The sequence below is a fragment of the Varanus komodoensis genome, unplaced genomic scaffold, assembly GCF_004798865.1.
Source record: "Varanus komodoensis strain SLA01 unplaced genomic scaffold, ASM479886v1 scaffold1, whole genome shotgun sequence".
Lineage (NCBI taxonomy): Eukaryota > Metazoa > Chordata > Lepidosauria > Squamata > Varanidae > Varanus > Varanus komodoensis.
This window is the reverse complement of record NW_025335268.1, coordinates 95689048-95705382: the sequence shown is the minus strand read 5'-3', so window position 1 is coordinate 95705382 and position 16335 is coordinate 95689048. Positions and strand designations below refer to the sequence as shown.

At 43.4% G+C, this 16335-nt stretch overlaps 1 protein-coding gene across 1 annotated transcript in view; it reads right to left on the bottom strand.

Annotated features, from left to right (window-relative positions):
- The window catches only part of KCNIP2 (potassium voltage-gated channel interacting protein 2), a 122665-nt gene that overhangs the window by 6876 nt on the left and 99454 nt on the right, over nucleotides 1–16335 (bottom strand). Inside the window, exons 2-3 of the mRNA XM_044437034.1 lie at nucleotides 3346–3444; nucleotides 610–734 (exon numbers count right to left, since the gene is read on the bottom strand). Of these exons, the coding sequence (XP_044292969.1) occupies nucleotides 610–734; nucleotides 3346–3444 (224 nt within the window). The remainder of the gene's footprint in view (nucleotides 1–609; nucleotides 735–3345; nucleotides 3445–16335) is intronic.

Sequence of the window (16335 nt, the reverse complement as noted above, 5' to 3'; positions counted from 1 at the left end):
GTGCTTACAAGCCATGGTTTGTTGTCTAAAATGACTCATGAAGAGAACCAATGATTTGTTGTTAGGTTGTGAACTGTACATGATTTTTCTTCCCATGGATGGCTCAATGACAACCCCTACTCAAACCATCATTGCACCCCCAGATGGAAATGGAAACAGATCCATTTTATGAGAACTAGTGGTGTTTACTGTTAGGTAAAGGACTCAGTGGAAAATGTATGAAAGAGAGGTTTTCAGATCTACCCACATGAACAGTGTGGTATTCCATTGTTGGTCCCGAGGGAAAGGAAGCCGCTTCAGAATTTGGTCTTAAACTGAAAAGTCTCTTGGTGCTAGTGTCTATCTGTAGTCACAAAAGAGGCTTTTGGGGCTTTGAATAGGTAAATTACATGTGAGAAAAGGTGTAGGGAAAAATTGGGTCTCTAGTGAATGGATGTTTGTAAATGTACTTTTTCTAGCAAGACGGAAACAAATGATTTCTCCTTCCTTTTTTCCTTGGCCCAAACTGTGTACTTCTCATTTTTAAAAAGCCGCAAAGAGAAGAGAAACAGTAAAGCTACACAAGCACGTGAGTGTGCCAACAGAAAGGGCAGGACCTTTCTAACTCACATTCTTGAAGCCCCGGTACAACACCTGCAGCTCCTTTCGGGTGAATTTGCTTTGCTCCTGTAGCTGGTCCAGGCCCTCAGGCCGGTGACAAACAGTAGAGAGTTCAAATTCATCTTCTACACTATCTGCAAGAAAAGAAAAAGCCTCAGAAGTATAGCATGGACAGAACTCAGCTCTGTTTCCTGACTTCCACCTCTTTCCCATTAAAGTGAGATAAAGGCATATGCATGTACACCTGGAGTTGTGGAACCGCACATCTATATTGCAGCCAGAAACCCATTGCCTTAATGGCTCCTTGCTGTCCTGGAGGAGGTCCGGAGCCTAGCTCCATTAAGCATAGGGCCTTGCTTTTGGAATGTCTCTTAACCAAAATCCATATTGTACCAAGGTGAGGAAGGCAGTAATAAACACTGCATTTCAGCCAGGTTTGGATAGGAGCTGCAGATCAAGACTGCTTTATCTGGGCTTCTGTGAACAGAGTGAGTGAATCATGTTAGGCACTCCCCACTTCCCTGAGCAGTGAAAAGTTTAGCTTCTGAGTTTAGATTCCTTTGGCTATGATTGCATACTTTAGACTTCTTGTATGTTTGTAGTATCTATTAACTTATAACAGGCAACAAAACCATTAATACTGCTTCCAATTCCAGAAGCCTAAATGACCCAAAGGATGCTTCAGTTTTAGCCAGGTCTCTGCTAAAACTGACCTTGGCTGTGCCTGTGTGATCAGATTCAAGCTCTTACCAAGTGCTCTAGGCAGTGAAGAACATGCAGCCCTTTTAGTTTAAGTTTCTGATCACTTGTTGGTTGCCAAGCAGGCAAAGGCAGCTAGCGATAGGCCCATTCTTGATAAATATGAGAGACAAACAGGTAACACCACCAAACAATATGTGGCAGAACTACTGGCCAAGGCAGCAGCATTTTTGATTAAAACTGCACCCCAGCCCCACCATCACTGACATGCAATCAAGTCCAAAGACAAATATGAGCAATCTCAGTCTGTGGAATGTATACCCTTCCTCAAGACCCTTCGGTGACTGCAGGTATAGAATTTTCTGCTGCAGGATGTGGCGATAGCTTTAAAGGAGGATTAGACAAATTTGTGGAGGGTAAGTAACCATGATCACTAAATGGAAGCAGTAGGTTAAATCACAGTGTGCTACCACTGGGGTTGGTAGGGATCATGACTGGAGATCATAGCCACTGCCTTCATGTCTTGCTCCATTTGTGTTTCCCAGAGATGTTGCCCAAAATATCCAGCCATGGATACAGCAGAGCTTCTGCATACAGTCTGCACCAGCCCTGCAATACAGGGCATTGCTTCTATTTCCCAGTACCTCGGACCATTCCCCAGAGCTCTGAGATTCCGTTGGTGCCACTGGATGGTAGTTTTCCCTTAGGTTAATTGCCACTCTGGTGGTGATTTTCAGGAGGGTTTGCAGCTAGGGAGAGAAGGTTTAATTCTCCCCTCCCCACATGTTGCAACCCCTAGATCTCTCTGGATGACAATTAAAGTTCTGGGGAAAAAACTTTCCCTTTATTTTACCTGAGATTATTTGGATAAGAAATTAATTGGTTCAGCAATCAAACCCCCACTTGCCTTCAGACATAATACAGTCCCTGGCACTGAATCAGGTTTCTAACACCCTATTGCACTGAATGAAGAAAGGCCAGTCCTCATTCCCCAATTCAGCAAAGGAAACATGCACCAGCTTTTTTCCCTTAAGGGCATGGTTATCCACAGCTTCACAAAACAAGCCTGTTGCCTGGAAGCTGTAGGGTGGAGTTCACACACAGCACAGTCAGGTAACTAAAATTATCAGAGGACATGGATTACCAGAAGGCTTTGTAAGAGACTGTGGCCTTTCACAATGCCACCAAACCATTATTCACAGTCACAAAATTATCGCTGACCTTAAGGAAGTTTCTATCCCATATCAATCACAGTGTTGTGATACACTTGATTTGCCTGTGGAAGGCATGGACAGAAGATAGATCTCCAGATGTTTTGGACATCAGCTCTCAGATACCCCTGCCAGAATGGCTAGTGGTACAAATTCAAAATAACTGGCAATTTAATTTCTGTCCACCTCTAGCCTACAGACCTTGGCTGATTGACCAGCAAACACAAGGCCATCTGAGAGTACTGGCTGGCCAATGGTCTCAGGCTGAAGTCTAAATCTTACTGCCCTTTCTTTTCTTACCAGTTCTCAGCACTGTCAGTTGGCTTAAGAGGTTTTAGAACAGCCTCCAAATGGCAATATTTCTCATCATTCTCAGCCAGCATGGTCACTGCTTAGCTAGGGAAGATTGGAGTTGCAGCCTAACACATCTGGGGGTGCTACTGCACAACTTGGCTGTCTCAGGCCCAAGTTCATTCACAGAGCAACTGTGTGAAATTGGCGGCTTAAAGTGGAGAGTTTGCATTTGGTCCTCCTTATTCTTTACTTTCCCTGACTTCATCAGCATACTCATAATCCCTTTATATTTTCAAGCTGAAGTTTGCTTTTAGAAATGTGGCATATGCATATCTAATATAAATTCCACACCAGCCTTCCCCAACCTGGGGCTCTTCAGATGTGCTGAACCGCAGCACCCGTCATTCCCAGCTGGCCTTGGGTTGGGGAAGGTGATTCTAAACAGAGGGAATCCTTCCTCCTACTTCCCCCATTCCACTCCTGGGATCTATGATGTCACAGCACAGAGAGGACACAGAGAAAGGCACAAAGCATCACTTGCTTTCGCTGACTGAGGGGATGGATTTGGGCTGACGGCAGCAGGGGAGCAGCTTGAGGAACCGCTGCTTCAGGGCTTTTTTAGCATGGCCAGGTGGGTTGCCTGCAAAACAATGACAATTGCCAACCAAGAGAAGAGTTAACACAACCCAGCATAACTCATCCCACCCCCACCCAGTGCCAATGCAGCGGCTGCAAGAGGCATGCAAAGACCAGAGGAGACAGGCATGCATGGCAGGAAAATGGGCTGGGGACGTCATGCAGAAAAATACACGATAACCCATCCTGCAATGACCAAAACTATTCTAAAGCACAAACATGGGCTCCCTCAACATCAATCACAGTAAGGACGTTGAAAAACGGAAGGAGCAAAGGAACACCAGCCAGCTGTTAATAAGCATCCTTTCTTCCTAAGGACTTTCCTGCTCTACTGTATAAGTGGTGTGGGATATCCAGGATAGTTTTATCTGGATGTAAAACAGGGAGTGCCGTGTAGGTACTCAGGGCAAGTGTGGAAAGGCTTCCATTCTTGGTCCGTTGAAGAAAAAAGGCTGAGAGTAAGGAAATGTGCATTTCTTTTTCCTGCCTCAGTGGAGAGGCCAAGTGGAAAGCGGCATTCCTGTAGGAGGGGTCTGGATCCCCTTAGTCACCTGCGTCAGGAAATTTCAGACAAAGTCTAAAGCTGAGCTGTCCACATTAAATTACAACAAGCCATTGCAGCTCAGGTGGTATAATTCAAGGCTTGAGACCACAATCAGTGAAAGACCCCGCTGATTTCCATATGAACCTGCCTGGTCTTTGAGAATTGTATTAAAGGCTGCCACTTCCAGACGTGAAGAGGGAAATGAACAGATACAGGGCTTTTTCAATTATGGTACTTCTAATGTATTTTTCCCTTGAGCACTAAGTTGGCACCAACTCTGATGCCAAATGAAGACAATTTCTGCTCTTCTAGGTTTTTAATGGCTTCTACGATTTCTGTTGTTTTCCATTTTATGGCTGGAATTATTGCTACTTATATCCGTGGAGTGATTATATTAATTTTATTTTATTCTTTCACTTCAGCTTCACTGTCCCTACATAACTTCTGAGGTCCAGTGTGCAGTATAATGGGAGTCTGGCACCCATTTTCTTCCTGGGAGTAGAATTTTCAGCACATTTCTTGTTTATTTTTTGCCAGTTGTAGTGTTTCTCTCACTAAGCTGGTGCATATATTCATTCTAGTTTTAGCATATACCTTTAAAGATGAACCAGGCAAAACAACATAATTGAAAAGCCCAGCAGATGAAAACAAGCAGAAATAACTGGAGAGACAAGACGAGGAAAACTGAATGACCCACATGAAGACAGCATGACCTGCACAGTTAGGGGCCCTGTGGACAAAGTCCAACCAGGTGAAAAGACACTTCCAATAAGGATGGGGGTGGGGGGAGCCACCAGCATCCTTTTCTTAACAGCTGGAAAACAACCTCATAGCAGCAGGTTTGAGAAAAGCAATGGATACAAAAAGTGAACATGCATTTCCAGGGGATAAATGGTTTGATGAAGCAACCACCTCTAACGTTTTTTTTCTTTTTGCTGTCCTGGCTTTAGGCATTTCAGCATTTGCCCTCTTAGCAGATTTGAGCACTGCCATAGATAAAAACTGCACTTGAAATAGTAGGTTTAAAGCCAGTCATTCTCATTCTCATTCTCATTCTCATTCTCATTCTCATTCTCATTCTCATTCTCATTCTCTCTCTCTCTCTCTCTCTCTCTCTCTCTCACACACACACACACACACACACACACACACATGCACACACAATCCTTCCCCCTCCCTCATTGTGTCATCTATGGGTCACATCAAACTAATCAGCATTTGTCAAGGTAGTAACTAGAAGGGACAGATGACACTCATACAAGAATGAAAGATATATACTAACACACACTGTCACACACTGTCCCAGAACACTAGGAGCATTTGCTCCAGCTAGTGACCACAAAGACAATGACTTTATTCCATATTATGCCTCTAAATGCATAATAAATAAAATAGTCCCAGAAGCAAATATAACTTCACCCTAGTCAATGTGCTCCAGATAAAATGTGTGGCATAAAAAACAAGCCATGCACACCCCCACCCATCTGCTGACAGCTCCAGTTAGTTTTCTGACACGCACCTAGAGCGTTAGGAAAACCAGCAGTCCTGGGCTTGAATAGCCACCTCTCTTGCCAGTACAACCAATACTTTTTAATAAAAGGCTACAACCTTTTTGAATAGATAATCATTCTGCTCTCCACCCTCTACTCATTGGTCACTGCTGATCCTGGACTGCATAAACAAGAGATAAGCAAACCATGGTGTCCAGATGTCTTGAACTACAACTCCCATTATCCTCAAGCACCATGCTCAATGATCAGCCACTGTGAGAGTTGTAGTCCAAAGCATCCGAACGGTAGCAAGTTGTTTGCCTTTAGTACAGATTTTCTCACTTCACCCTAGTCTTCAATTCAAACCTGACCCACAGGTTTAATCTATGCAGAAACTTCCTGCTTTCAGCCCTGTCAGTTCCTGCCACTCTGTCCATCCCCTTGTGCTGTCCCCCTTGCGCCAGACCTCAGGTTCCTCTTGGATTTTGAGGATGTATCATCCTTCTATTCGGTTCTTTCTCCTTCTGCCCCATAAACTACCTTCTGTTACATGCTAACAGTTTCCTGTCAACACACTTGCATCACCCTTGCATTGGACTGAATTCGATCCTGGTACTATGCCCTTCATGCCCTCTTTGGAAAAACACAGAGGAGTTCTATAAGGAATGCAGTCCACTGGATCAGGGTTTTTTTCATAAAGCAACCTCTAAGAACATATAAAGGAGCCCAGGATACAAATAGCAGGATTCACTGAAAGAGCTCAAAGGAGCCAGATCTGTTGCAAATACCTATACGATCACATGCCAGTCAGCATTTGCTGGCTCCAATACAAAGGTCAAGCTGCATTGCTGACATCCATTAAGGTCACTCGTCAAAATGCAACTTGCCCGGGAAAAATGTCTTCAAAAAGACAAGCAAATTAAATGCAACATTGACAGTATTTCACACACAGTTGAAATAAACCAAAGAAGGACAGTTAGTTCAAGAGTCCTCTGTTGAAGGACACCAATGGGGGTGCTTCAGCACTTTAAACGAGTGTGTGAGCCTGTGTGCTTCAAGAAAGAAAGAAAGAAAGAAAGAAAGAAAGAAAGAAAGAAAGAAAGAAAGAGGATGCATGCAGATTTTCAGACCTTGTGGAGGAAACACATTGAACAAATGCTGAAGCTATCCTCAGTGCTGACAAACAACTGCAATTTAATTGCTCCATTTAAAACATCCAAGGAAGTCAAATCAAACCAGCCTATACAACTGTAGAAACAGCAACAGCCAGAATATTAGTAAAACTTTATAAAACCCTAAGTGGGCCCTAGATCAAATAAATCTGGAGCTTTTCCTAGAAGCAAAAATGACAAAACTGAGGTTGTCATACTTTGCACACATCATGTGAAGGTAAGACTCATTGAAGAAGACAATCATGCTAGGGAAAGTCCAAAGAAGACGACGAAAAGGGAGACTAAATATGAGATGCGCTGAACCCATAACGGAAGCCACAGCCTTTAACTTGGAATTGCTGAATGGAGCTGCCATGGAAAGGACATGTTGTAGGGCTTTCATTTATAGTTTCACCGTAAATCAAAAATGATGGCACATAACACACACACCAGCAATTTATGCAAATTTTCTTTTGCATAAAGAAATGTATTGTAAACTCTAGCATAATGCATTTAACATGTAAAATGTGCAAGCTTTCTTTATTTGTTGCTGCAATGATAAGAAACCAAACTTCTCTATGGGATGTAACCTTTTCCTCTAGATGCCAGATAGTCATAGTATATACTAATTAAAAGTAGATGGGAGGAATAGAGAATGGGCAAAGACTAATGATTAAACTGGAACAACAGAAAAGTGCAGAGCTGCACAATATTACCAAATAGATACCTGTAGACTTCAAAGCAGGAGAAAGAAAGTGACATCGAAAAGTGACTACTAATATCTATTGTACATGCTGCTGCCCTTGAAAATTACTTGGAATATGGAATCCAGACTGTTAATTAGCACTGTGCCAGGTAAATACAATTTTATTCTTGCATGATTTTAATGGATTATTTCTCTGCTTTCATGCTCATACTTTGTATTGTTGCTTTTACTGCTGTTTGATTTTTAAATATTTTGTCAATATTGTATTGTTCTAATGCTAAAAGGTTGTGCTTATTTTTCTTTTTTAATTGAAAATCTCACTGGAAGTTGAGATGGTAAAAGCACATAATGTAAATAAAACATCAAAGCAAAACAAAGACAGATAAACGTGTATCTGCCAATCTCTCAATTCCCTTTACTATTTTCATTTAACAAAATTTGAGAAAATAAATTTGGCTGACTAAGAACTGCAAAGGGGTTAAATAAGACATACTCTTTACTGAAATGATTCCCACCATGCCAGGAATGGACTATGACGGTGTGTTCTGGATCACAGAATCCTAAAAGAAACATCCAACTTCACAGTATGATCTTTAGTCCACAATGAACAAACATTCAAAACCCCAATGAGAATAAGAAAAAAGAAATTTGTGGAATAACTTTGTTGAGAATGATTCTGTATCTTTCTCACATTTTTGAAAGTTATTACTGAATTGATCTGCAAAGGATGCAAGGTAAATCCTAACAGGAGCCCATCAGTAACTTGTGTCTCCATAATGAGACACTATTTGGGGAAAACCCCGTATGTACTTCAACTGCTTTGGTTGGCTGCAAGGATCATTAGGGAAGGGATTGTGAATAAAGCCACCAATATCATACTGCCGTTATACAACTCTATGGTGCATCCATATGTACGATGCTATGTAAGATCTAATCTCTGCACTTAAAAAAGTATATTGTAGAGTTAGGAAAAGTGCAGGAAAGGGCAACTAGAATGCTGGAAAAACTCCTACATACAAAAAGGTTACAGCATCTGAAATTATTTTACTTCTTGGCCCCATCAATCATTCATTCTCCCAACACCCAAGAAAAGACATTTACAAATTATCTGAACATTATGGAGAGCCCTGAAAAATGGCACAGAAGCTGAGATTTTAACTTGCTTGCTTTAGTCTAACTAGAGGTTATTTCTGCCTTTGTTCCCCTCCATGTTCTGCCTATTTCTTTCATACCTCATTTTTTATTTTAAAATACAACCCTCCGTGCTTTGGATGCTGATGGTTAGCTACATACTTGAAAACACCCTAAGGTAGGGGTCAGCAGACAGCAGATCTGCAGATGTTTTAGATGTCAGCTCCCAGAATTTCTGAGCATTGGCTATGGTGTCAGAGGCTCTTGGAAGCTGAAGCCCACCTGGCAGTCTACCTTTTTCCTGCCCCTGCCCTAAAGCAATTCTCCCACTTGCCAAAATACACTTTCTGTGATGTATATTGCTTTGAGGAGATAAGGAAGAAAAGGCCTTTGAACTGCCAACACCTGTTAATTCATATTATCTGGAGACATGAAGTAGCTCATGGAGGCTGCTTGCATGCAACATGCATATAAACTGCCATAGAGACTCCTTCCTCTTATTTTGCCACAACTCTGCCCAGTGAGGTTCAGGGAAGCCTCCCATTCTCCCAGTTGATGCTGGAGGGTGGGTGGGGAGGAACACATAGCTGAGCCAGCCTATAGTAAAGATACTTATTTTTTCCTGAGAGTGGAACATCTAGCAGAGGTGGATAACATATTTCCATGCAGAGGTTTTACATTACTGGACCTTGCATGAAAGGACACAATTTCATATTCTGAAGAATCTGCACTTATTGCTGTAGGATTACTTATCAGGTCACATGGGTCTTTTGGGTCACCTATATTTGCACCTGGTATGAAGGCACGGAACTATTTCTCCCATGGTTAGATATGGAGGTCAAGGAAGGCAGGACTGCTGAGAGGCTAATCAGGCTAAAACATCTAAATTGCATAGTAAGAACAGGAGAATCAAACCTAGGAAATGCAGCAGTCATTGTCCCATGTTACTATTCTCAGCATAGCTTTAGTTCTTCAGCACTGGGCATTTCTATTTTTGTTTTAAAGCAAGGCCTGAACCCATCTTTGTGGTGAACATGAGGGAAATATTTCAGAGTCTTGGGTTACAACTGCCATACACCCCCAGCCAGCCAGGTTGGAGAAGGCTGCTATAACTCAAGATTTCACAATAAACACCATTAAAGGAAGCCCTTGATGATTATTATGCACTAAGGCATTTCCAGAAGCGTCATAGTTGTAGAAGCTTCCAATATGCATATGGGCTCAGTCATATTTCAGTGATATAACCCCTGCGAGGTTCAGTCCCTGGCATCTGGCAGTAAAGCCAGGAAAGACTCCCGTCAAAAACCTTGGAGAACTGCTGCCCATCAGTAAGGATGACACTGAGTTAGATGCACCAATGATAAGAATAGGCAACATACTGTGACCCTGCTATGTTTAAGGTGCTCATGGATGCTTCACGGGGACAAAGTCTATCTTATGCCAAAAGGACAAGGCACACCCATGAACTGCCTTCCTGACTACTTACGCTACTAAATGGACTGGATGATTTATATCTTTGGGGGCTTAGCCTTTGACTGGATATTACCCCTCGTTATACTAAATCACAAGGCTGGCATTCAGGACCCATGACAGTAGATAATCTGATCCTCAGTTTCTAACTTGCATAGCATCCACCTCAGACATGAGCATGTGTGAATCTCCCCTGGCCAGGCTTTTATCTCTTCCCTCCCCCAAACTGTCACATCCCCCCCCCCCCGCCCAATACCACATGCACACTATCTGAAGCCTCCATTTCCTGCCAATTGTTGTTCTGAATTATTGATGCCAGCACTTCAAGGAGCCATAATCAATAAAGCCAGCTTTTTCTTCCTCTTCATAGCACCCCCTCCCCGCAGTTAAAACTACTCAGAAGAGAAACAGCCTTTGGGCCACCAGTGAGTCAGCAGCTTTGTGGGTTAGTGGACAGTAGCAAAGATGGTGCTCTAAAGGGACGTGGGTTTCCAGGATGACTCTTCAAAGCCATTAGTCCCTGGCATGGCACCTCTGTGGTGATGGCGCAACGATTCCAAGCAGATGGCACTGCTTTGCCAAGCAACCAAAGGACATGACATTCAGCCTTGTAGGACCACGGATATGCCAAGGTTGTTAAGAGGAGTTGTTACTGGCATGGGGGCCTAGAAATAGCTGTCATTTAAAAAAATACACACTGATCTGCTTCAGACAACACAACCTGCTTATTATGGATTAATTAATAGTATGCTATCCTGTTGTTGTTGTTACCGCTATTGTTGCTGTTATATTGCCTTCACGTCCCACCTTTTTTCCTCTTGAGAGGAACCCAAGACAGTTTACATAGCTCCTTTTTATTCTTAAAAAGTTACACTATGAGATAGGCTGGGCTGAGAGTGACCGACCCAAAGTCACCCAGTTCACTCCATGGCTGTGGGGGTCTAAAACTCCAATTTCCCAGCCCAACACTCTAATCATCACACTACACAGGCTCTCATATTGATTGTGAATATCAAGCCTTACACAGGAGTTCCCATGCCTTGTTGTGTTATTCAGACTTCCTAAGAGGTTATTTGAGGGTTAAGGAACTCTCACAAAACCCACAATCTGCTTTAGGGTGACTTAAAAGTTGTTCTGTTTTCAAATTGTTTCAGCTGGCTGGGTTGAATGACACAACAGTCCATAACAAACCACAGCTGAAGCTTATATATTCATAATGATTGCCAGGAACCCTGTAGCTCCACAACTCCAGTTGTGTTATGTCAACTGGTAACAGGGGACAACACCTTCTCTGCAGGCTCTAGGACAAATACACAGAGAAATAATGTGGAATAGAAGCAGACGCAAGGTAACAATTGAGCCGATAATACATGGGGCAATCACTGCCTGCATTTCTTTAGGACCACCTGTCCAGATACTCCATTTTTCCAAAACCTCTGTGTCAGCTTCCTCCAGCACAGTATGACCCAAGTGTGCTGGACTACAGCTTCAAACCTCTGGAACAGATTGTGTGTGTAGCAGATTGCAAGGAAGAGGGGACTGTCTTGCCAACAGTCTCCCTTTCACTTGTGGAAGATCACCGCTGAAGACAATACCAGGTTGGGGAAGTCGGATCTGAGTAAAGGATTCTTTTCTCCTTACCCAAATCCCAATGCCAAGTATACTCACAAAATGCCAAGTATACTCATGATGCTTGCAGGTTCAGTGATAACTTCCCAAGCTAATGGTTCAAAAGCCCACATTGTGAAACACTGATAGTCATAAAGCCTGCATGTCATTGTTCTTCTGGGGCATATTGCAGCAAGCAGAGATACCAGTAAAATGCAGAAGAAATCCTTCAGCACCATCACACACACACAAGGCCTTTTTGCCTTTCTTTAAATTCCCACCAAAGAGAAATACCCCCACATTGCATAACCTGCTGCTGCCCATCTTCTGAGGCATTTCCTTTTCTTTGGCAATCACTTGGCCTTGCCCAGAGAAGAGTGTTCAGTCCTCCTTCCTAAACAGAAGCCTCTCTCCATTGGCTCATCTGCTCAGGAGAAACCTTTTCAGGCGGCCATGGAGCAGAAGATTCTGAGGCATTGTCCAGGGCACATGCGCTCTGCTCTTCACTTGGCTCATTAGCTAGGCCTGTTTGGGCTCATTGCTACAGGGCATCAACAAGAAAGTGCAACTGTGACCATTCACCCTGTGCCTATGCAGTTCAGGGAAAGATTGTTAGGAAAGCTGTCAACCATCGGGGATTCTTGTCAACCATTATTTGTCTTCTCACTGAGGAATCACAATGTTCCTCAGAACATTCCAAGATTTCTTGCAAAACGCTCTCTTTACAGGGAGGCTGTACAGAGGAAACTAAATTGTACAGAGGAAACTCAAAAAAGCATAACCAAACAAAAAGAGAGAGAGAGAGGGGGGGGGAGGGGGGGAGGGAGGATTACCTCAGAAGAGGGAAAAAAAGTGAAATATAATACTACTTTGCAAATTTATAAATTATTATTAAAACGCAACTAAACAAAACAGTACATCTCACCACTGTGAAAAAGACTATGATCAGTTGATATGTTTGCTGGCCAGGTGTTGCTGGTGGGCAACTTCAAGGCCCAGCTCTTCCTTCTCATGTTTCTTTCCATTTAAACTGGTCTTGGGCAGAACAGTACTTCAAATAGAGGACTGTGCTCTGTAAAGGAGGACACAGCCACCCTGAAGGGCGTAGCTTCTGTTGAGGGACACAGTCCCTCAGTGTCACTCTGTTACTAGCGACATGCCACTGGTGACCAGGGCCAAAATGGGGCAATTGTTAGTCAGATGAACTAGAACTTAAGATCAGCAACCAGGAGCACTAGAAGGATTCAGAAAAAGGCAGAAGAGCAACATGTTTGCACTTCCTTTTGCAGGCAAGTTCTCTCAAGGCCTTCAGAAAAGCTCTGGAGACTCATTTATTTTTCATTCCCTCATCTTGATTTGTGCTTTTTAAGGGGCTGCTCATGTTTTTCAGTGCAATGGCTTTTTTGGCTTTAAGAATTTTGCAGGGAATGGGATGTATGTTTCATTGTTGCCACTGGGTTTTATTTATTCTGATATTTACTACTGCATGTTTTTTTTACTTTGTAAGCTGTCTGGAAAGGGCTTTTACCCCACCCCCAGGAACCTAAACATATTAACGAATACTACAAGGCAGTTATGTAGCATTTCAGGAGCTGTATGCCCATTATCCTGTTACAGCCCTGCAAAGGCATAAAATCGTTATTATTCTCATATGGCAAATTGGGAGGAAGGGATGCAATCGAGAGTGAGCAGTTCCCTACAACCTTGCAAGTTCGTGGCAGAAGTGAGATTTGAACTGGGATCTTTGTAGCTCAGAGTGGTAGCTCAGACCTCAGGCCCAGATTACAGAAGGAAGGCCCGTAAGGTATGTTGAAGCTAAACAGGTCTGGGGCTGGCCTGAGCTTGGACCACCTGAGAACCACATGCGGACACCTTGAGTTCTATAATGGTGGGATGTAAGTATTATAAATGTTAAACAACACCTCTTCTAAATATGTTGAGCATCATGAATAGATTTTCTAACTCACGAGCAGAGTCCGTCATTTTCTGAGCTTCCTTAATTCCATTATCTGTGCAATTAACACTGGCTGTAGCTCCTGTATTGTTTTGCGCATGAAGAGTATGAAATGCATGCATTACAGAGTATGGGCCAAGCAACCATGAAGCTGCATGCTAGACAACTGTCAGTTCGCATTCCCTGCCCCCTGAGGATACTCAGTCCTCCCAATTTTATTATTATTGGTTATGAGGGATAGAGTTTTTCATTAAAAGAGATTTTTGGGATCCCTTTAAGCCTCCATTACCCACACTTGTGCATGGACAGCATTACTTTGGCTGCCAAAAGACCAGCACTTGAAGAATTAAGATCACTCTAATATTTGGCATCAAATAAAGGAATCCACGTATTTAGGATCTGGTTACCAGCAGGTGGGGATAAAGAGAAGGGGACAGCTATCTCCATGACAACAAGGGGCTTTTGCTTGGACACTAACAAAGGGAGAACAAGACAAATTGAACCATTAGGCTAATTCAGTAAACAATTCTTATGATCTCATTTTGGCAGCCAACAAGTCTAGAAACCTGGATTCCAAATGAAAGCATGAATTCTTAGGAGGATGAATTGTGTGCTCAGCAAAAATTTCTGTTTGCACATGATGTGGCCATAGAATTGTACAATATACCTAAATTAAAGCAATGCTGCAAGGATTCCAAAAGCACCCCAGCATCCTCCAAACTTCAGAGAAATACGCTTCTGCTTAGGATTTCCCCAAAAGGCATTGATAGTGGGACAGAGAACAGGAGAGAAAAAGGCACGACATTCCGCTGCAGTTCAGCAGCAGATGGACAGAGAAATAAGATACAAGGCTCCTTCCTGTTTTTCGTTCCACTGATTGCAGAGCGACTCCCCATTTCCATCAGTTCACAAGAAACACAAAGTGGGGCTCCTCACGCAGGTTACAGCCAACTGGTTGGACTCACTGGGCACAAACAGCACACCAGACCCTGTGGAAGGGCAGAAAATACCCCACATCCTTTATTTGCACTCTTTGCATAACCAAGCTTTTACTGGGATTTGAATAAAGTCAGCATTTCTGCATGATTAGCTTCTACTCACAATCAGCCCACTGAAAGCTCATGGAGCTTTTCAACAGTTCTTGTAAGGCAATTTGTTTTCCTAACATAGAATAATCTCTGCCCTTGACAAATTCAGCCTAGTCTTTCTTTATCCCCACCCAGTGGTAAACGTGCCCAAGGCTGCCTCTTTTGCCCAGTACCTTGGCATTGCCAGTACTATTTTATCTGTCCCTGAAGCAAAACTTTAAGAAGGCACCCACCCTCTTTTCCTGGTACAGAAGCCGGCCGGAATGGCAACAGAATCTTACATCGCCATTGGCAACAAAACAGCCTTCTCTGTTGTCCAAGACCAGCAGGCTAGTTCAGGGGGTGCAAAGTAAGTCATGTGGTGTGCGCACTCAGTTCTGTCTTCCCCTGCTTGCTCACTCATGAGAAGGGACTAGAGGGGTCCCAGGGGAGCAGGGGTGCTGTTGCTCTCTGCCCTCCAGCATCCGCACCCCAAGTCACCTGCTTCACGCCAGCATGGTGACACTTGAGTCACCTCAGGCTTGGTGGAGGTCAGGTGCTTCAGCAGGGATGTTGCTAGGCATGTAAACTCCATTCCTTCCATTGACATTGTCATGTTTCTTCCTAAGCTCAGCTGCCATGTGGGTGTGGGTTGGAGGACACACTGCACAGAGGAGGAGATGGTTAACTATTCCTGGCTGTGACCCCTCCCACTTGAAATTGGCCTCCAACTTGGCAAATAAGCGGAGGGAAAAAACAACCACTGGCACACTTAGTACTCTAGGGAAGCCATCAAGTGCTATGGGAAATAGATTTGTGCCAGGCATAGCAATATCCTGGTGTTTCAGAAGCTACTAATTTCCAAGGAACTTTGCAACAGAACAGAAGGCTGAACAAAAGTGTCTCGGACTGGCTTTTATCCCTATTATGCCACCATCTTATGATTCAGCATCACCCACCTATTTTACCCTTTTCTGTGTTGGTTGGCAGCCAGAAAAGGCCAGCATCCTCCTTGGCCTAGCCACACAGCGATGAAGAGGATTGATTGCGGTGTGGTTGATAAAGAAAGGTATCCATTAATGTCTCCAGGCCATTAGGGGATTTCATTTCACCAGCTGGCCTGATGCAGCAGTGCCTGGGAACACTCTTGCGGTCAGAAATAACACACAGAGGGAGGTGGAGGCCATTCTGAGCGCCAGGGACAGGAGAATCAGCTTGAGGATGGTGGAATGGATCCTCACTCTTGTCTTCCAAGCAGCACCTAGCAATCGTCTAGCTGGGTGGGAAGATGGGGAGAAGGGGAAGTCCATGTAAACCAAAGGCATTGAACCTCTTTCAGCCTGAGGGGCAGATATTTTGAAGAAGTTCTTAGGGCAAGGGGAGTTGTACATAGGATCACGCAAGCTTTTGTCAAATGCCTCTAAGCTCCCTTCCCATCACAGTGATTTCATTCTGGAACAGGGCAGGATATTCTAGTGAATTTCTTGCCTTGAGTTATGGAGGCTTTCTCACCCAAATTGAATAGCTATGGCAGAGTTAATACAGTTACAGCAGCATGTTCACTGGTCTAGAAACAAACATGATATCATACTGAGTGCAAACTTAGTGATGGGGTTTTTCCCCCCACATTCAGGGCCTGATATGAATAAACATTTTGAGGATATGTTTTTCTCAAGGTTTGAATGCTTCCTTGTGACCTTGCTATTCTGTATTTGTTGTTGTTATCCGTATGTTTTGTGGTTCTAGTGTTTCATAGTCGAGCTCTTTTGCTCAG